Source organism: Pleurodeles waltl, chromosome 5 (genome assembly GCF_031143425.1).
Source record: "Pleurodeles waltl isolate 20211129_DDA chromosome 5, aPleWal1.hap1.20221129, whole genome shotgun sequence".
Lineage (NCBI taxonomy): Eukaryota > Metazoa > Chordata > Amphibia > Caudata > Salamandridae > Pleurodeles > Pleurodeles waltl.
In genome coordinates this window covers 1,524,762,519-1,524,784,790 of record NC_090444.1, presented here as the reverse complement: position 1 = coordinate 1,524,784,790, position 22,272 = coordinate 1,524,762,519, and the positions used below count along the sequence as shown (strand labels likewise).

The 22,272-nt window shown below is 44.3% G+C and overlaps 1 protein-coding gene across 1 annotated transcript in view; it reads right to left on the bottom strand.

The window, feature by feature from the left end:
- Window positions 1–22,272, bottom strand: part of CSMD1 (CUB and Sushi multiple domains 1) — a 5,088,256-nt gene that overhangs the window by 2,621,580 nt on the left and 2,444,404 nt on the right. Inside the window, exon 8 of the mRNA XM_069235813.1 lies at window positions 2,029–2,116. Coding sequence (XP_069091914.1) covers window positions 2,029–2,116 — 88 coding nt within the window. The remainder of the gene's footprint in view (window positions 1–2,028; window positions 2,117–22,272) is intronic.

Below are 22,272 nucleotides of genomic sequence, written 5' to 3'. Positions count from 1 at the left end.
GAGGTCACATAAGTCCTCCAACCATCAAATTACACATGTTGACATGAAAATACATAAAAGCTATCCCAGACGGGACATTACTGCCTCAATTGGGAAGCTCCATTTCCCTCAGACATTCTGATGACATCACTCCAATTGAGTGACCCGCTAACCATTCAACAGCACCGCAGCCCCCTTGGGACAGCCCGACCCTGTCTAGGCATCTCATGCTGCCACAATCATCCTCTGCCCTGCAGAGTGTGAAACTCAGACAATACAGCTCTTTTTCATCACTGGGGCCTCTGGTACATGCACCTGGCTCATCCACTTGCAGTCTACTCACATTGACCATATACAAATAAAAACACCCACACGTCTTTTGCGCAGTGTTAAACGAATATGCTCTCTGATCTGTATACCAGTCTGAGGCCCCGCCATTGCCGAAAATTGTCTGTTAAGGAGAAACAAAAAGACAAGAGAAGTGGTGGCAGCAAGGGTTTTTATTTATTAATGCTACATGAGATTGATGTGTGGGGAGGCAGGAGGGCCTCACATGTAATGGCTGCAAGCAAGGGAAGGACGAGGAGGTAATGTTCCTTCCACTGTAATTGCTCATCTCAATAGCTCAGTCTGTAAAGGTGAAAGGAGTGAATCAGGTAGGCAGCCAATCAAGGTGAGTGATGGCTTTGATGAAGAATCATCAGGTATAATTATTCACTAATACAATGAATATGTCATAACCAGCAGCCCATTTCCAGTGTTGAGGTAGCCATTTTTTCGCCATGTTACCAGCCCACAACATGGAATTCAAATAGAATCTGGCCATAAATATTAAATACGTCTTCTAACATTTTTGAGGCAGGAGGAACATATTGTCATGTAGAATACCTGAGCAGTGCTCCCTCCTCGACTCATACTTTTTTTTCTAGCAGTAAAGGAACAGACAATGCCAAGAATTCTTGTTCCACACACTCAGCATCTGCCCCAAGTGCTAGACACTAATCAGGGGAGGCATTGATTATAGCGATATTAATTAAGGGTTCTACATTTTTTCAACAACTATATAAAATTACAATTGCCTATATTAGCAAAGAAGTACAAAAATATTCACGCCTGTTAAAAAAAATTGTTAAAATGTAACAAATAAAGTAGAATAACTAGACGAATTGTCATGGCAAATGGATGTGAAATTATTATATTTTTAGTGTAACTTTTATTAACATCTATATAATGCAAGTTTGAATGTAACAGTTTCAGTAACCTCCTGTGATTCATTTTCATGGTGATTCAAACTCTCATATGACCCTTAAATTAAATTGTAATCGAAATATGCAGCATCGTAATTTATCAGCATGGTGCTATGTCTGAAATTATTTGCAAATTGTTTCAACTCACATCACAAGCAATTCATTTGTTCAAGTTTGTTCATTTTCATGTAGTGCTGGAGTGAGTAGTCTAGCAATTATGAGCAATCAGTTATTGTGTGTAGGATTTTAGTAAACACCATGGGTGGGCGGAACTCGTGGAGGTTTATTCTGTGGAGTTACATGAAAACTCTGTAAGATTTTGTGGAGTTCCATGAATGGACGAAAATCGGCATTCTGCACTGCTCCCACTAATTTTTTGTGTCGGGAGCTTGTTTCAAGTGAAAAGTGAGCGTGAACACCACGCAGTACACCGGAGGGTGCTGCTTCTTGAGCAGATGTTGCTGCTGCTGGAGTAGATTACCCAAGTGGTTGCTTTCTCATCGGAAAACAGTCTCGACAGCCCATGACTGTTCGCAGTGACAAAATCCCACTCGGTGCCCTCTTAGTGTTAGAAAATCACACCAATTCTCGATTGTGCTCACCAACTTACCATTAGCGAGCCACATCAGGGGAAAATACAACTCTCCCACATGGCGGCTGGCGGAACTGGGCCATCACAAGTGTAACACAGAGTAGCCAACAATGTGCCAACTCGGCCGACCGAGCGGAATTTATCACCCACTCCTAGTAAACTCCATATTAGAACAATGCAATATCATACTCGTAAGGAAATGATTCATACCTGAAGTCAGAGCCAGTTCGCCTCCCATTCTCAGGCACCCCAGGATCTGGACACATATCTGATGCAATAGCCACTCCAGCTTGACTCACTGCAAGTAGAATAAGATACATGTTCATTAAAACAATCGGTTTTAGCTCTGTAAAATCATTGGTAAAGAATATGAATCTGGCTCCTGGTTCTGCCTAAGAAAGACTCTTTAAAGTTATATACTTTAACCAGTCATAGAGAGTTCTGTTAATATTTCATCTGTTAATTTTACATATGCATATGGCAACTCAGGCCCAACTAATTTCATTATATAATTATAAGGTAGAATTAATCACAAAATACAATTTTTCGTACCATAGTGATAGAATCAAAACCTCTTTCCTACCCACCGGCTTTCTCTCTAAAATGTTTTAATTTCTGGCATTGCTTCACAGTCTTGATATCCTACCAGCACGGAGCAAAAGCGCTTACAATCTTCGTGTTTGAAAATAGACATAATCTGATTTTGATCCTCTTATAACAGTGATACACAGAGCTGCTCTTTATGTTATGTTCTTTACTAAATATTCCTCATTTTCAATAGCTCATAAGTTTTCCCTTGCTTTACTCAAAATAAATTACACATTTCACATCACATTGCTGTCTTGATGATCTATGATCCAACAAATCCTGATTTATTGTGAATACTTCTACATTGAAGTAGGAGTTTACCAGTGTTTTCCCTTAATTCATGCAGAAACTGCTAAACTCATGCAGATTAAAAGTTGTCTTGCTGAAACAGTGTTTAGAATGGGCATGGTTGTAACTTTTGCTGCATTCATCTCAAGGATTCTAACTAGATTGGATCCTTGACCTAAACATACCAAAAGAAAATATTTCTAGGGTTGGTGGCTTCTAACAACAACTCTGCGTTTCTCTAGCTTAATGGTACTTCTTACTCTTATTTAGATTGTTTTGTAAAGCAGTGCACACCATCACACCACACTCTAAGCACACAGAGAGAGGATAGAGCTAATGGTGTAGAGATTAACCTTTGTGACTGCCAATCAGTCAGTAGAGCCCCTGAGGATTCCAGTCTGCCTTCGAACAATGTCAAAGCCTTTGTTGGAATGATCACAACAATCGTGATTGGTTTGAGATACTAAGAAAGCAGCCAGCCTTTGGTGTCTGATCATCAAGAGATCTAGATTAATCCAGAAACAGCCACATAATCGAGAATGTAACAGAAAAGGGTTAACCCTGGGGCTGAATAAGAAAACTATTATTCCTTCAATCGAGGTATTTTTTTAATTAATGAGCTTTGGCACGTTTTGATTTTCCACAAAAGGTTCCTTGTAAATGGAGAAATTCTCCAACATTTTTCGTATATCTGGGCCTAATATCACGAGTAAATCATGACTACCTAATCTTAGACTTCTTCATGGATGGCACTCAACAAACAGCACGACCCGATAACAAGGTAAAAAGCAGAGGAATACTTAGTGGGTAAGACTAAGGCTCATATTTAAAGAAAAATGACAGAGCGTGACGCTGTGCCAAAATTGACAGCACTGCGCTGCATCATTTTCACAACGCAAGGATGCGCTGTATTTAATTGATTGTGGTGCACCCCTGTGTTGTCCCCTGCGCTGGTGCTAAATTGAGCTGTCTAGCATCAATGCAGGCATCTTTGCACCATCGTGCAAGGATAACTGTGCTGGGGAGTTTGATTGTTTCTGTGTGGGAAGGTGTCCCTTCCTGCACATAAACAATCCCTAATGGCTATTTCGCACTCCTGTGCTATTTCGCACAGAAGTGCCAAATTGTCATTTTGAAATGAATGTTTATGTGCCGGAAGAGACACCTTCCCGCACATAAACAATTATGTCTGGCATTTTGCAGCACACATAGAAAAAGCAAAAAACGAGGAGGAATACTTTTCGTTGCACCTTGCTAACGCCACCCCTGGAGTGTCGTTAGATATTGGCAATGCCTCAGGTTTACAAAAAATCGTAAATCTGAGGCAGCTTTGCACACCCCTTCCACGCAAAGTGCTACATGTGAAGCGGCCATATTTACAAGGTGCATTAAGCCAAAAAAAGTGGCTTAATGCCACCTTGTAAATATGGCACAGGGCATAGTGCCACCAGAGCATCACAAAAAGTGATGCTCTAGTGGCACTAGGGGCTCAGAAATATGCCCCTAGTTTTTTAAGCATACTGTTTCTTTAGTTAGTCAGTGGAAGAAACTTTAAAGTCACTGACATGTGGATGTATAGTTTAAAGTAGAAGAGGAGACAAACCTTGATATGTTGGGCATATTGTAGCTTTGAAAGTATTTTTCCTTCTTTATATGACTTTTCATTATTATAAATCAGACACTATCGCTGTGAGATTTATGAGAAATATTTGATAGAGCCATAACCACTCATAGAAAAACGTAAGAAATCAGATTTACCGACAAAATTTCTTTTGGATGTGGTTCGTAAAAGCCAAACAACAACGTGAAGCTCTCTTCATTGCTGACATAAGTATTCCCCAAAGTGGTTTTACAATCACATTGTAAAGATTATCAATATTGATATTTTGAACACCAAACATGTGATATTTGAAGCTGGCAAAAAATTATTTGTACTTCTTTTTAGGATCATTTTGAGCTAGTTATTGTCTGCACTAGCTAGTCACCATTGCAAACAATAATTAAGCAGCTTACAAGCAGGCAGGTTATGGTGAGAGATAGCATGTTATGTTATTGTGTGTGATAGAAATGGGGTCTTTCGTTGATTGTCAGGTTACCCCCTGTTCAAGCAAGGAACCTCACTCTAGTCAGGGTAAAAGAGAATCACCCTCAGCTAACCACTGCTTACCCCCTTGGTAGCTTGGCAGAGCAGCAGGCTTAACTTCAGAGTGCTAGGTGTAAAGTATTTGGACCAACACACACAGTAACTTAATGAAAACACTACAAAATGACAAAAATAGGTTTAGAAAAATAGGAAATATTTATCTAAACAAAACAAGACCAAAACGACAAAAATCCGACATACACAAGTCAAGTTATGAATTTGTAATGATTAAACTAAAAAACAGCACTTAGAAACACAAAATGCTTCGATGAGGTGTTAACACAGTGTCGTAACAGAGTCGTTCCCAATAATCCGACACCGAAGTCGGGGATCGCGGCATCTGGGCGAAACATTGAATCTGCGCACTTCAAGCGGCGTCGGTCACGACGTGGTGCGGTGACTTACACGGAGTCATGGACTTCAGCGGCGCTGCAGTGATGTCAGGCCTGCAAAGGTCGCCGTGTTCCAGCGAAGATCACGGAGTCGGGTGCAGGCGGCATCACCGGATTCAGCAGCGGCATCGGTCCGAAGTCGTCCGAAGTCGATTTTCTTGAATTTCCACCAGCTTTCCATTCAAGGGCACAGGGAATGAATAGGGCACCACTTGTCAGAGCAGGAGTCTCTCCACAGACTCCAGGTGCTGGCAGAGAGAAGTCTTTGCTGTCCCTGAGACTTCAAACAACAGGAGGCAAGCTCTAAATCAAGTCCTTGGAGATTTCTTCTCAAGATGGAAGGCACACAAAGCCCAGTCTTTGCCCTCTTACACTGGCAGAAGCAGCAACTGCAGGATAGCTCTACAAATCACAGTCACAGGCAGGGCAGCTCTTCTTCCTCAGCTCTTCAGCTCTTCTCCAGGCAGAGGTTCCTCCTGTTTCCAGAAGTGTTCTAAAGTCTGAGGTTTTGGGTGCCCTTCTTATACCCAATTTCTTTTTTGAAGTAGGCATACTTCAAAGTAAAGTCTCTTTGAATGTGAAATCCTGCCTTGCCTAGGCCAGGCCTGTAGGAAAGTACTATCGTGCCTGGCATGTTACCCCCATTTTTTACTTATATGTATGTTTGTTTTTGCCTGTGCCACTGGGATCCTGCTAGCCAGGACCCCAGTGCTCATAAAGTATGCCCTGCATGTGTTCCCTGTGTGGTGCCTAACTGTATCACTGAGGCTCTGCTAACCAGAACCTCAGTGTTTATGCTCTCTCTGTTTTTAAAATTGTCACTGCAGGCTAGTGACTAATTTTACCACTTCTGATTGCCACACTGGAACACCCTTATAATTCCCTAGTATATGGTATCTAGGTACCCAGGGTATTGGGTTTCCAGGAGATCCCTACCGGCTGCAGCATTTCTTTTGCCAACCATAGGGAGCTCAGACAATTCTTACACAGGACTGCCACTGCAGACTGAGTGAAATAACGTCCACGTTATTTCACAGCCATTTTACACTGCACTTAAGTAATGGACCCCGGGTACTGCCAAACTAGCTCTCTGGGGTTTTCTCTGCAGCTACCGCTGCTGCCAACCCTCAGACAGGTTTCTGCCCTCCTGGGGTCTGGGCAGCCCAGTCCCAGGAAGGCAGAACAAAGGATTTCCTCTGAGAGAGGGTGTAACACCCTCTCCCTTTGGAAATAGATGTTAAAGGCTGAGGAGGAGTAGCCTCCCCAGCCTCTGGAAATGCTTTGAAGGGCACAGATGGTGCCCTCCTTGCATAAACCAGTCTACACTGGTTCAGGGAGCCCCCAGCCCCTGCTCTGGCATGAAACTGAACAAAGGAAAGGGGAGTGACAACTCCCCTGTCCATCACCACCCCAGGGTGCTGCCCAGAGCTCCTCCAGTGTGTCCCAGACCTATGCCATCTTGAATGCAGAGGTGTGAGGGCACAATGGAGACCTCTGAGTGGCCAGTGCCAGAAGTTGACGTCAGAGACCCCTCCTGGTAGGCTCTTACCTGGTTAGGTAGCCAATCCTCCTCTGAGGGCTATTTAGGGTCTCTCCTGTGGGTTCCTCACCAGATAACGAATGCAAGAGCTCACCAGAGTTCCTCTGCACTTCTCTCTTTGACTTCTGCCAAAGATCGACCGCTGACTGCTCCAGGACACCTGAAAAATCGCAACAAAGTAGCAAGAAGACAACCAGCAACATTGTAGTGCCTCATCCTGCCGGCTTTCTCAACTGTTTCCTGGTGGTGCATGCTCTGAGGGCTGTTTGCCTTCACCCTGCTCTGGAAGCCAAGAAGAAATCTCCTGTGGGTCGATGGAATCTTCCCCCTGCCAACGCAGGCACCAAACTTCTGCATCACCGGTCCTCTGGGTTCCCTCTCATCCTGATGAGCGTGGTCCTTGGAACACAGGAGCTGGGTCCAAGTGTCCCAGACAGTCCAGTGGCCCTTCTGTCCAAATTTGGTGGAGGTAAGTCCTGCCTCCCCAAGCCAGACAGTAATCCTTTGTATTGCATGAACTGCAGCTGCTAGGGCTTTTGTGCACTTTTGCAAGACTTCCTTTGTGCACAGCACAGCCCAGGTCCCCAGCACTCCATCCTGCATTGCCCAACTCGCTGAGTTGGACTCCGACTTCGTCGGACCCTCTTTTGTTGTGTTGAGATGATCGCCATGCTCAGATCTTCTGAATGCCTGTTCAAGTGCTTCTGCGGGTGCTGCCTGCTTCTGCGCGGGCTCTCTGTATTGTTGAGTAACCCCTCTGTCTCTTTCTCCAACAGGCGACCTCCTGGTCCTTCCTGGGCCCTGGCAGCACCTAAAACCTTCAACTGCGACTCTTGCAGCTAGCAAGGCTCTACTGCGGGCTTTCTGCGTGGAAACAACTCTGCATCCTCCAGCATGCCGTGGGACATCTTCTGACCAAAGGAGAAGTTTCTGGCACCTTCCGTTGTTGCAGAATCTTTGGCTTCTTCCACCAGGAGGCAGCCCTTTTGAACCTTCATCCGGGGTTTAGTGGGCTCCTGCCGCCCTGGACACTTGCGTGACTCATGGACTTTGGTCCCCTTCCTTTGAAGGTCCTCAGGTCCAGGAATCTGTCTTCAGTGCTTTGCAGGCAGTTGTTGCCTTTGCAGAATCCCCTATCTCGACTTTACTGTCTTTCTGGGTTAGTAGGGTAACTGTACTCCTTCTTTTCAGGGTGTTGGGGTGGGGTATCTTGGACACCCTTAGTGTTTTCTTACAATCCCAGTGACCCTCTTCACACTACACAAGGCCTGGGGTCCATTTGTGGTTCGCATTCCACTTTTGGAGTATATGGTTTGTGTTGCCCCTAGGCCTATTGTCTCCTATTGCAGTATATTGTGTTCTACAGTGTTTCACTTTCCTGATTTTGGTTTGTGTGTATATTTTGTGTATTTTACTTACCTCCTAAGGGAGTATATCCTCTGAGATACTTTTGGCATATTGTCACTAAAATAAAGTACCTTTATTATTAGTAACTCTGAGTATTGTGATTCTTATGATATAGTGCTATGTGATATAAGTGGTATAGTAGGAGCTTTGCATGTCTCCTAGTTCAGCCTCAGCTGCTCTGCTATAGCTACTTCTATCAGACTAAGCTGCTAGAACACCTCTAATCTACTAATAAGGGATAACTGGACCTGGCACAAGGTGTAAGTACCTCAAGGTACCCACTATAAGCCAGGCCAGCCTCCTACAAGGCCCCAGACACTCACCAGGGGGTCGGAGACTGCATTGTTTCAGGACAGGCACAGCCCTTTCAGGTGTAAGTGACCACTCCTCCCCTCCCTCCTAGCACAGATGGTTCATCAGGAAATGCAGACTACACCCCAGCTCCCTTTGTGTCACTGTCTAGTGTGAGGTGCAACCAGCCCAACTGTCAAACTGACCAAGACAGGGAATCCACAAACAGGCAGAGTCACAGAAACGGTATAAGCAATAAAATGCTCACTTTCTAAAAGTGGCATTTTTAAACACACAATCTTAAAATCAACTTTACAAAAAGATGTATTTTTAAATTGTGAGCTCAGAGACCCCATACTCCACATGTCCATCCGCTCCCAAAGGGAATCTACACTTTAATCAGATTTAAAGATAGCCCCCATGTTAACCTATGAGAGGGACAGGCCTTGCAACAGTGAAAAACTAATTTAGCAATAGTTCACTGTCAGGACATATAAAACACATTACTATATGTCCTACCTTAACCATACACTGCACCCTGCCCTTGGGGCTACCTAGGGCCTTCCCTAGGGGTGTCTGACATGTAAGAAAAGGGAAGGTTTAGGCCTGGAAAGTAGGTACACTTGCCAAGTCGAATTTACAATTATAACTTCACACACAGACACTGCAATGGCAGGTCGGATACATGATTATAGAGCTACTTATGTGGGTGGCACAATCAGTGCTGCAGGCCCACTAGTAGCATTTGATTTACAGGCCCTGACACCTCCAGTGCACTTTACTAGGGACTGACTAGTAAATGAAATATGCCAATAAGGGATAAGCCAAATTACACATAGCCTGCATATCCGGATGAGCCATCTGTGCTAGAGTGGTGGGAGGGGTGGTCACTCACACCTGAATGGGCTGTGCCTGCCCTCTCACAATGCAATCTCCAACCCCTGGGTGTGTGTCTAGGGCCTGGCCTGGGCACGTCAGGATCTTGTGAACAACATATACTTTCCTTTGAAGTAGGTTTACTTCAAAGGCAGGAAGGGGTATAAGCATTGGACCCAAAGTCCCTGAAAATCAGTTCACTTCTGGATTCAAGAGGAACTTCTGCCAAGGAAAAGAGCTGAAGAGAAGTGCTGCCCTGCCTGTGACTGTGCTTCGTTGGGCTATCCTGCAGTTGCTGCTTCTGCCTGTGAAAGGGGACGAGACTGGACTTTGTGGTATATTCCTGCTTTAGAAAAATCGCCAAGGGCTTGAACTGAGCTTGCCTCCTCTTTTGAAGTCTCAGGGCAATCAAAGACTTCCTCTGCTAATACCTGGACTCCCTGCTGAGACTCCTGAGCTGAAAATCCACGCACAGAACACTGTGCAGGGAAATCTTTTGATGCATCATCTGCAACGCAGCTGATAAACAACGTGCTGCGGGCCTTGTGGCTAAAATCGATGCACCACCTTCATCGTAGCTGGAGAAATGATGCGCAACACCCACTTGTAGCTGCTGATAATGACACAAACCCCACGCAGCACGGTTTTCTTACACAGTGCAACATGATTTTCCATGCATCGTCCCTGGACACCAAAGTCAACCCGACTGCACGGATCTGAGGTCCCCCACCCAGAAATCAACTCATTGCTCTCTTGCGAACGAGAAGAAACAACGCATCGCTGAATTGAGAATAAACGACACACAGCTTCCCTTGCATGGGAGGAAATGACACATCTCTGCCTTTTCCGGCACACGCTCGCCCATGCAGCTTTAGTTTTTGATGCCAACCAGGTACTTTGTGCAAAATCAACATTCTCACAGTTTTTTATGGATTAACGGGCACATGTACGCACCATTTTTCCTGTTGCAAACGGCATGATTAGTAGAATCAGACCGTTTGGGACAAGAAAAAATCATTTTGGTATGTACAGACCCTATTTTGCAATTCGGTAATCTATTTACCGAATCGCAAAATAGGTTTGCGAGTCGCAATTAGGAAGGGGCGTTCCCTTCCTAATTGCGAATCACAGCGCGATGTAGCATTGTTTTGTGACCGTGAATGCAGTCACAAAACAATCGCAGTTAGCACCAGTTTCAAACTAGCCCATTTGCAAACGGGAAGGGGCCACCAAGGGACCCCTTCCCATTGTGAATGGCAGCGAAAATATTCTTTCCGAGCAGGCAGTGGTCCCATGGACCACTACCTGCTCTGAAAAAATATAAAGAAAACTTTTAATTTTTGTTTTTGAAATGCATCTCAATTTCCTTTAAGGAAAACAGGCTGCATTTAAAAAAAACTGCTTTATTTAAAAGCAGTCCCAGACATGGTGGTCTGCTGTCTCCAGCAGGCCACCATCCCTGTCTGGGCGGCCATTCCCAATGGGGTCACAAATTGTGACCTACCTCATGAATATTCGTAAGGTAGATTATTTGCGAACCCATTGCGAATCGCAGACAGTGTCATTGACACTGTTATACATCCAGTTTTGCGACTCGCAAATTACAAGTTGCTAAGACTCTCGGTTTGAGAGTCACAAAACCAGAACTTTGTACATGTGGTCCTAAGACTCTTATTCTTTTTCATATCTTGACTTGTGTATGTTGGATTTTTGTCATTTTGGTCTTGTTTGTTTTAGATCAATATTATCTATTTGTCTAAACTGGTGTGGTGTCCATTTTGTAGAGTTTTCACTGTATTACTGTGTGTGTTGGTACAAATACTTTACATATTGCTTCTGAGTTAGGCCTGCCTGCCCGTACCAAGCTACCAAAGGGGTTAGTGGGGGGTTAACCAGGTGTGTTTCTCACTTGCCCTGACTTTTGTGAATTGATAAAATTGTCTTGAGCAGACCTTCTATTTGTTTCATGAGGAGTGCACCCTTTTAGCCTCACTCATGTGACCCCCAGATCCTTACTCTGACATCCTGTGTGTGTTGTGTACATGGATATGCAGTGTAGATGGTAAAATGATTCCATGTTATGGTGGGCATATATTTGCTGAGGCCTGTGAGATCCATCTTCGTTAGCCACGGGACTGACATGGCTGAAGATGATGGAAGGGATACTGCTTCACTTGGCAGTGGCAGTGTATTGCCTGCTTTCCTGGAGCTGAAAGGAGGAGACTCGGACAATGCAGTGTGAGAGGATGTAGGCAACAACTACTATTAAAAATTCAACTGTTTTTGTTGGCAAGGGGCTGTTGATTAGTCCTTCCTGGGCACTGCCATTTGGTGGATGGTGTCAGAGGGTCGATTGTTAATATTAAGGATGTTAGTAGCAGGGACCTGTCTATCTCTCTTTTATTGATTGCTACTTCAGGAAAGCTGAAGAAAGCCAGGTGCATAGTCTTCACACTGTATTGGACTCATGTTTTTAGGATACCGCTGCTTGGAGCCAGCTTCAGCCTTACCTTTTGTGAGAGCAATCACCTTGCATTCCATTCCTAGTTCATCTTAACCAATGCAGGAAGTGCTATACAGTGTACTTGAAGAACTGCTTTTATCCAGGGCTAACATGTGCATGACAATCAGTCCTCCAGAGGTGAGGCAATATCCCCTGTAGTCTGCCAGGTTACAACCAGTTTCAGAAGCTATGAACCTGCCTACCACCTAGAAGCTCATCTGCCTGCTCAGAAAGAGAAGGAGGGTGCCTGACTCTGCAGTGGGCAGTAATCTGGTGAGGAGGGGAAGCTTAATTGTGTTTATGGAACTCAGAGAAGAAATCAACTTGTATTTGGGAGTGTACCAGATGCAGACTGAGGCTAAAATGTGTAAACAAAACTAAACCATGAAGACGGAACAAATTTAAAAAACAAATATATTTAAGATTCTAGTTTAAGATTGTAGAAGATTATTAGAAATTAATTATATCCTGATTTTCTTTTATTTATATTTAATTTATACTGATGTATTCAGAGCAATAATTCTTTTTTTTTAAACTATATTTTAAACTATTAAAGTATTTAGTAACATACTTTTTATTTATGAGTAGTATGCTTACAAATGCAGTTAAATAGGCATGTTCATGCATTGTCCATGTTTAGGTGAGTAGGCACACAAGTCTTTTTTCACTTTTCATCGTTGTGTTTTGTTCTTAAAATTGCATCCATCTTTGTAAACATATTGAGTTATGAAAAAGTCAATAGCTGAAATGCATCTCACTTTTATTGCCCTACCAATGAACTAAGCAAGTTAGCATCACTAACAGGAGTTAGCCAACATGTGGGTTGTTGGGATTTTACATGGGAGTGAGAGAATCCTTTTCGGCATGCACTGGAGCCGAACGGTGCTCAATACTTATTCCTTCTGATGTTGTTTTGGTGTTAATAGAGCACTTTCTATGCCAAAAAATTCTTCATTTAGATAAATATACTCTTTAGGAAATGCTTTAAGTTTTACAACTTCCATTCTTTAAGATGACTTCGGGTGTGTAACACTTTTGACATAAATACAGAGTGTTAGCATTCATTCATTGTCCATTAGAACAGTATGAGACACTGCAATTGATTACTAGAGAGTTAGCTGGTAGACATTTGCATTTTTCCAGTTCAGGTGTAAGATTTTGGTAGGTTTGATTATTTATGCATTCTAGGGGGTTTCAATGAGCCAGGTGTGCTTTGTTTCTTAGGTTGTAAGGGTGTGTTTTAAATAGTTGTGATGTTGTATTATTTATAGGGTTTCCTCTTTATTTTCTCAATAAGATTTTTTTTTTTTTTTTTTTTTTAGAGTTCAGTGGTGTGCTTAGTGTTTGATTAATGAGGGGAAATATTCATGCATATGCACATATTGTGTAGGTGTAATGATGCATGCAATGCTAGAGATTGTGAATAGGCTAGGTGTGCAGGGTTTCCTTATATAAACATTTTTAAAATAGAAGTATATATGGAGAGAGCGAGTAGATAGAAAGAGTGAGTATGTTTGGGGTTGGCACAAAACAAAGAGACTAAACCAAAGGGCTCCAACCTGTGGTCTGGGGGCCCCCGGGGGTCCGCGAGGCCTCCTCTGGGTGTCAGTGACTGCTTAGAAAATGAAAAAATATTAATAGATTATTTAGGGGTACATAAATAACGTAGCTAAATGTACAACTGAAAATGTTAAAACCTACTGTTAATGTAAAAGCAGTTGAAACTGGAGGCTAAAGATTTAATTAGTATCCTCAAATTGATTTGTGGGAGCAGTACAGGTGCATCAAACAGAATATAGTAGGGATGATGTGTGGCTTCAATGGATATTAGAAAAGCTCCAACCTTCCTATTAAATTATTTTTTAAATCTTTCTATTAATATTTGTGTGCAAATGAAATAAAATGCGTTAAGATTCGTGTATATGTTTTATGAATGCTTGTTTCTGTATTGTTTTCTGTTTCAAATCATCAACAATGTTTGGGACCTGGTCGCCGTCTTCCAGTAATGACTCAGTGGGGGTCCCAGGATTCGAATAATGATTCAGTGGTTGGCCCCAGGTTCCAGTAATGGTAAAGTGTGTGTGGGAGGGGTGGAGGGGACACAGAAGTCAAAAGGTTGACTCAACAGTAAAAGAGTAGTAAAAGACTAAAAATAATTAAAAGCGAAAAAAGATATTAATACACATTACACCAATATTAAGATAATATGAAGTAAAAAAAAGTTAATAAATAAAATCCTATCTAATGATAACTGATTTTTTTAAACGTGAAAATACGTGATACAGCCGGCACAATGGACACAATACGGCTGGAAAAGTGCTGAAGATACCAATATCTGATTTAAATAAAAGTTTTTTTAACTGCATTGGGAAAGGCATTAACTAATCGACATGCGTCCTCCAACCCCTCCTTGGATTGGCTAGTTGCCTACCTGGGTTTAAAATACGGAGATGAAAAAACGAAAAGAAAAAAAAAATCAACACCGCTGTTCAAGGGAAACATAGGAGTATTAACATATATTTGCATATTAGAACTCCGCTTAATAAATACAAAGTAATCGCTCGTGCTAATAAGGACATTAATAGATGCTCCGTTTCGTGGTCAAAAAACAGCAGCGTTCTTGTTATCTTTAACGTTCAATCACATGCATTTTAGAGCTCACTCGTCTGTCTGCAGCGCAATCGTCTGTGATTGTGTTTGAGGTCTCGCAGGATTATATTTGCATTTCTACAAAGACATTTCATAGCTGAGAGTAAGTACTTTCTGCAATCCTTCCCCAATAATTTCATGTCTTTTGGGCTGCGCCGCAAATACATTTTATTTCTTCTGTTAAAGCAGAGGCAGCTCGGGGAACTGAATATCTCCTTTGATTCAGGGATCGTGCATGGTGCATCAGTGTCAAATTACTTATACTGATCCGCCAATGAATAATAAAAAACGGTCTCCTAGGGGCAACCCTCCCAATTCACGATGGCAATTTATCGAGAACTTGGTGTCACAGTAGCTCAAATAATTTCCAAATGTAAGATCTTTCAAAGAATATATTCACTGTTTCTGTCACAAAGATTTGTTGAGAGCGGAGATAGCACCCAAATGTAAATCTTTAAAAGAACTGACAGTTTAGTAAACTGCAGCGTTGAGGCATTTATTGCAGAGGCTGTGTCCCAAATCTCCTACGTTTTTTTTCGCAACATTTGATATAGACTGCAAAACTCAATGCTGATAATACTGTAATTTAAAATGTATTAACATGCAATCCGCTGAAAAAATGCAAGCATCATACAACTTCACATGATTACTCCGGAACCAGCTTCGGTATGCAGTTTCCTTACTTATCCACAGACCCTTGCCTTATGGGTCAATACTACCACCTTCAGCTAAAGGATTTCTGTGCTAAATTCTTGTCTTGAACTAGTGATTACTATTTTTCACAATTAACAAAATGAATGTTGAGACTTTTAGAATCTAGTAAATCCATTCAAAATAATTGTAAAACGAAACTCAAATTAACCAATACAGGACAAACTACCTGCATAACTTGCTACAAAAAAAAACAAGCATTTGCAATGCAACGGGTCTGCGTTTGCTCATGTTAGAGCTGATAGCGTTGTAAACACCTAACCCGACTTTTCACCTATCGGCAAAAAGTGTATTTATGTACGTAACCTGAAAAAGTGCAATTAACTGTGTAAAGCGCTCGACTTCTGCCAAGCGAAATCGCGCTAGTAAAATAGAGAAAAAGTAGTCCACGAGTCGGACAGAAAACAGCGAGCCTCGCATGTTTTCTATACTTGGTCGATGCGCTCGAGGAGGGCTAGCCACCGGAAAAGGCATGACGTGTGCATGCCTTAGACTAATGAAAGCAAGCGGATTTTAATAGGCAAGCCCACGAACCAATCAAAAACACTGACGTGATGTCGACAGGGCTCCGAGCCCTTTTCTAATAACTAAAGCGTCTCGCTGCGATACGCATGCGCAAGCGCATGCAATGCAGGCTCGACCCTAAAAAATCACAGACTAGTGGGTGGTGGTCGATAGTTGCAAGATCACAATGCAAGGTCTATCGAGACTTTGTGCAAGATATTTCTTTAGAGAAGAAATATTGTAAAGCATTAACACCTATTAGGATAAACCCATATAAGTAAGAGGCAATAGCTCCATAGGACCACATTGATTTCTAGTTAGGTGCAACCGGAGCAGCAAACGCCTCAGAAACCTGGTATAAAAGCACATTTTTAAAAAGGTTTTAGATCTGTAAACGGGGCTCATCCTGTTCGTCTATGGAGATTTTTCACATGGTATGCAGAAATGCTATTCTAAGATATCTTAAATGATTAGTACTGAATCGTCCATTTCCTGACCACACTTTACTCAACAGCCTGTTAGTTGTAATGATGTATGAATATTAACATTGTAGGTCTTTTGGAACAAATTCTTAAAGACATTTAAGAGTTCAGGAATTCGCCCCCAGGTCTCCTCACCCTGCTTTGTGCCTCCTACACTGTCAAACATCAAGCTGAATTACTCTATGTGTATAGTCCTAAATTAAGAGATTCTAGCTGTGTCACATTCCTCCCACCCCAAAGTCAACTATCAGTTATAGCCCCCTTTCACACAGAGCAGGTGCTTTATTTCAGTGGGGTTTGCTTCTACTGTACCTGTGCTTCCTCTGTGAAAAGGCCTCTGTTCCTTAACTTTTGATTATTTTTTCACTATATGTCTACCAACATGGACTGCATAGTCACAACCCATTTACCTGTATATTCTACTTGAACTCGTTTCAACCCTAGGTAAGCAACTTCATAAAAGGTGACTGTTAGACCTGGCATCCTTAGTGCGGCTTTCCTAGATTTTTGCCTTCAGACCTTCAGGTTTTGCTGACATCGTTTTTGCTGTTCTTACAACACTTTACCACTGCTACCCAGTGCTATAGGGCATGTGCTCTCTGCTTAAAACATTATAAAATATTGCTGTTAGAAATGGGGTTTCTGGCTGGCTAGGGTATGCACCTCAGCCAGGCAGAACCTACCCACTCTAGTCAGGGCTTTGGAGTTACACGTCCAAGATAACCCCTGCTCACCCCCTTGGTAGCTTGGCACGAGCAGTCAGGTTTAACCTGGAGGCAATGTGTAAAGCGTTTGCACAACACACAACACACGTGACGCAAAATACACACCACAAAGTAAACACAACACTGAGCTATGTAAAAATAATTTGTATTGCACAAAACATAATTAGACTAACATTAAACGTAAGTAATATCCTGCTACCTTAGCAGTTGTCAGAAGGTTACACAAGTTACTAATACTCTGAACGAATATGCAGTTGTCACATTAGAACACGTAAGTACTCAGGATTCTGCAACATAAGCAGTAGTCAGGAAGCCTAGGAAAAAGGTATATGCACTTGTCATGAACAATTCCTAAATACCCATAAAAGGAACATTAGAGAATATACCACAAGTCATATACATACATATCAGCTAGACATGCCTGGAAAACGAACATTAGCACATATATGTAAAAAGAACATCAAACACAGGTAGGTAATATATGAGCCAAATAACTTTGGATTATCATTATTCTTGGTCCCTTAGAAAAAGAGTACCTGCTTGGATGAAGAGGCACTTCCAGTGCCTAAGGAGGAGTCTGGGGCCGCCGGCGCTACTATGCGCCGAAAACGGGGGCCTCGCTAGTCTCCTGGAAAGGAGGGGCGATCTGCACACTCTCCACGGAAGAAAAAGAACGGGCCCCTTTGGGGACCCACGATCCTGGTGGGGCCCCCAGCCTCTGACAGCCTTCTCCGAAAGGGGGGGGAGGCCTAGAGGCCAAGCAACTGCCTTTACGGTGGGACGGGGCGATCGCGCCCCTTAGGCAGCATCCGGGGGGGGGGGAGGAACTCCCTTTCCGCACCTGGGCTCTGCGATGCGGACAGTTACGAGGTCTCACGGCGCAGGGACCTCCGATGAGGTCTCCTCCCGCCCGCGACCTCGAAAGGCAGCCGCGGAGGTTGGGCTGCTCCGGAGGAGCTCCGGCCCGTCTCCTCCGGCTGAGGGTGGCTCCACATGGAGCGGAGTTCAGCAGTGCCCCGGGGGCATGGGTCTAGGTCCGCTCACCCCAGGAGCACGACAGGAGCGGCTGGCTCCTTTCAGCGAAATCCTGTCAGTGCCCTGGGGGCACTGGGGGCAGCGCGGCTCCGGCACCCCCCACACAAAGGGAGCCGGGCTGCGGCGGTGATTCTATGTAGCAGGAGAGCGCTCACTGTAGCGCAAGGGCTCTATTTTACACCCGGGCTGCAGCGGTGATTACAGCGGCAGGGAAGTGCTCCTCTAAGCGTAAGGGCACTCCTAAGAACTCGGTGCTTCAGCAGTGATTTCCCTTCAGGCGAGTGGTGCTTTAGCAAAGCACCAGGGCATCCCACAGAGCGCTTTTTACAGCGCTTTCTGTCCCAGCTGTAAGGATCGTGGCAGCGGTCAGGGGTACAGCACCCTGCCCCTGGGAACAGGCCAAACACAAGGAGCACAGGGCTGGTGGGCCCAGCTACAGGCCAGCACAAGGGGTGCAGGTGGTGCCAGTCCTTTTGGTGACCAGGCAGGTCACAGGTCAGTCCAGCAGCAGCAGTCCAAGGTGGTTTCCTGGTGAGTCCATTCATCAGCTCTCTGTGTCCAGTTTCAGTTCCAAGAGTGTTCAAATTGTGGGGAAAATTCCCCTGTACTTATAGTCAGTTTTTACAGTGTTTCACAATGGTAGGGAGAGGAGGCTCCAGGCAGTTACAACTTGTTCTGGGAGTGCCCCCTCTCTCCTTTCAGCACAGGCTCCAAACATCAGTGGGGGGTTAACGACCCTATTGTGTGAGGCCAGGGCACAGTCTTTACAAATGCAGGTGTGCCCCGCCTCTCCCTTCTCTCAGCCCAGGAAGGCTTTACAGTATGTAGATGCACCTCTGTGTCACCTCCACCCTCCCTGTGTTCAGGCTGTCTGAAAAGTATGCACAAAGCCCCAACTGTCAGTCTGCCCAGACATTGATTGGAGACAAGCTGCAAAACACCAAAGTTATAAGTACAGATAAATGCGCACTTTCTAGAAGTGGCATTTCTGTGATAGTAATAAAAAATACACCTACACCAGTAAGTAGCATTTCTTACCACTGTCACAACCATACCAAACATGGCTACGCCACCCCTCATAAATCAGACAATACCCCTTACACATAAGGCAGGGCATTTCCAATGCAATCCTATTAGAGGGGAGCACTCACAGTAGTGAGACACCAAGTTAGGCTGTTTGTCACTACCAGGACAGGCCACGCAACATGGCACATGTCCTGCCTTCTACACACATGGCACCCTACCCAGAGGGCTAGCTAGGGCGTACCTTAGGGGTGACGTACATGTAGTAAAAGGGGAGTTCTGGGCCTGGCAAGTAAATTTAGATGCCAGGTCCCTGTGGCAGGAAACTGTGCACACAGGCTCTGCGCTAGCAGGCCTTAAATAGGTTTGACATGCTACTCCAGTGGGTGGTGCAAGCAGCGCTGAAGGCCCACTAGTAGCATTTAATTTACAGGCCCTGGGTATAGGGATACCACTTTACAAGGGACTTATAGGTAAATTGAATATGCCAATCAGGTATAATCCAATCATACCAAATTTGTAAGAGAGAGCACATCCACTTTAGCACTGGTTAGAAGTGAACAAGTGCTCAGAGTCAAAACGTCAGCCAACAAAGGTCAGAAAAATAAGGAGGCAAAAGCAAAAGGTCTGGGGAATGACCCTGTAAAAGGGCCAGGTCCAACAATCGCCTATCCACAATTGGCATATTTATTTACTTGTAAGTCCCTAGAAAGTTGACCTACCCGTGTCCAGGGCCTGTAAATTAAATGGTACTATTTGGCAGTTCAGGCTGGACTGTTCCCATGGGGAGCAGGGTCAAGACTGATTTGCTAATGGATGTGTCCAAACTGGAATTTCATGGCAAGCAAAAGAACCAATGGATTAAGCCCAGATCTTTGACTTTGGGTGAATGTTTGATTTGTTCGCCATTCCATTTATCATCTGTTGTTTTTCCACTAGTGGACCTGAAGCACTGATTGTGCCACTCACTTAACTAGTCCCTTAAACAAGTCTCAGGCCGGCTATTGCAGATCATGTGTGTGAAGGTGTAAACTAATACACAGACAAATGCCTGGTTCTAGATCAGATGGCCCTGTAACCTAGCTAAATAACTAAATTCCTTTTAAAACAAATGATTCCCTCACCCACCAAAGGTAGTATGCTTCATCACTGGGACTCTCCTTGCACTATGACACCTGATCACAGTGCAGGCTACAACTCCCTCAGTGAAAGGGAGGAGTTCTTTGGATGTTTTTAAAGAAGTCAAGGAGTACCCTATGATGAGCTAAATGATGGTGAGGTGTGCAGAGCTTGAAAAAGAGGGTGGGTGGTGATTAAAACAGACTCCAGGGCACCTGCCCAACTTTATAAATGCGTGGCTGGGTCAGGATTAAAAGATAAACAGCACACAGGGATCAATGGCTCTGTTTAGGTTTTTCAATAAAGTAGATCAACATTTTTCTGCCCCATAAACCCTCATCAGAGGTGTAGTGGCATTAGCCAGGACTTGTGAAATGCTTCTGCTCAACAAACATACAACGAAAGGAATAATACTAAACCAGTTGTGGTCCACTTCCGAAATAAAACAAATCTACTTACAATGAACCTGTGGTGATAGAAAAGGCCAGGTTACAACTTGTTAAGTACAACAGCAACACACCAGTTGTGCCACTGAATGCCAAATTAAGTGGTAAAGACGTTATAGAGAGAAAATCATTATCTGTTTTTTGTAACCAGTTACATGCGAAGGTTTGAAAAGCAAGAGGTAAGTTAGACAAAACATTATGGGGGTCATTATGACCCCAGCGGTCGACGTTAATATGGCGGAAAGAACTGCCAACAGGCTGGTGGTACTTTTTTCCATATCATGAAGTTGGCGCTTTGGCTAAAGCCAAACTGCCAATGTACCACTCTGACCGCCATGGCAGTAACAACCACCGGGCTGAAGACTTCACTCTCCAGCCCAGTAGCCGTCACTTGCCTGCCTGCGGGTTTATGACCCTGCCTACCGCTATGATTTTCGTGGCATCCTTACCACTAAGAAAACCATGGGGGTAGGCACTATCAGTGACAAGGAATCCCATCCCTGTCACTGATAGGGGTCTTCCCCACCCCTCTCCCCAGGTTTTCCCCTACACCCCCTTTGTCTCCAAACCCCCTATGCACACCCCTCTCTTCACACATGCACAAACGCATACACACACCCATTCCAACATTCATCCACGCATGCATACATTCATTCACACACACACCCGCACACACTTATACATAAACACACAGAGGCATTCACACTACTCAACATACACACACTCACACATCCATACAAGCACACACAACACGCAACACACACACCCATACATGCACGCACAGACATACACCCCCCGCCCACATAAACACCCCTGCCCCCTCCCCTGTCGGAGCACCCAACTTACCTGTAGTCAGGGGGTCCTCTGGCAGGAGACAGGACGGAGCTCTACTGCCAGCAGCAGCATCCACCAGCTGAACAGTGCCAGGCCATATTATTGTCATAATATGGCCGGAGGCAGTCTACTGGCGTTGCGGGGCTGCTGGCAGCAGCGCCAACTTACCGACATCCGCTGGAATGGCCACAGCCGGCTTTCTGCCATCCTTCTGGTGGAAATCCGGCTGTGGTCATAATCCGGCAGATGGCTAGTAGCCAGCGCGACCGTCTTTTGGCAGCCGTCGCCATGGCGGTAGGCGTTTTTTATCGCCAAAGTCCGAATGAGGGCCTATATAAGGCAACAGGCTTACCCGCTGCTGTCGGGTGTTTCATTTCAAATTGGGAGACCGTGGCGTAAGGCTGAGGGTGCAGTCTTCTATAAACTTCAAAGGTACCACTGGGTGTAAGAATTGGACTTTAGTGCACTTCTAGACCTGTAGATACTTTGCCAGGTAGAAGGACTGCTGTGCTTCTGAAAGGACTGCCACTCTGCAGGACTTCTACTCTGCTGGACTCCTGCTATGCTGTGCTGACCTGCTGCCCTCCTTGCCTGGACACAAAAGACTTCCAACTCACCTGCTACAGCACCTGGATTCTGCCAACTGTGAGTCTTGCTCTGCCAAGTGGTGCCAATCCAGTCTTGGGCCCTTGGAGGTAGGTATAAAGTTTTGCTCGAGTCAGAATCAATGCATTGACGCCATTTGGAATGGTGCATCTCCATCAATGCTGATGCATCACCACTGCTGCAAAGATCGAAGACATTGCATCACCAACAGAATGGTGCATTGCCTCCATTTCAGGAGCATCTCCGATTTTGCGTGGTTCTGAGCCAGCACCCCACCTATATTCTAAGGATT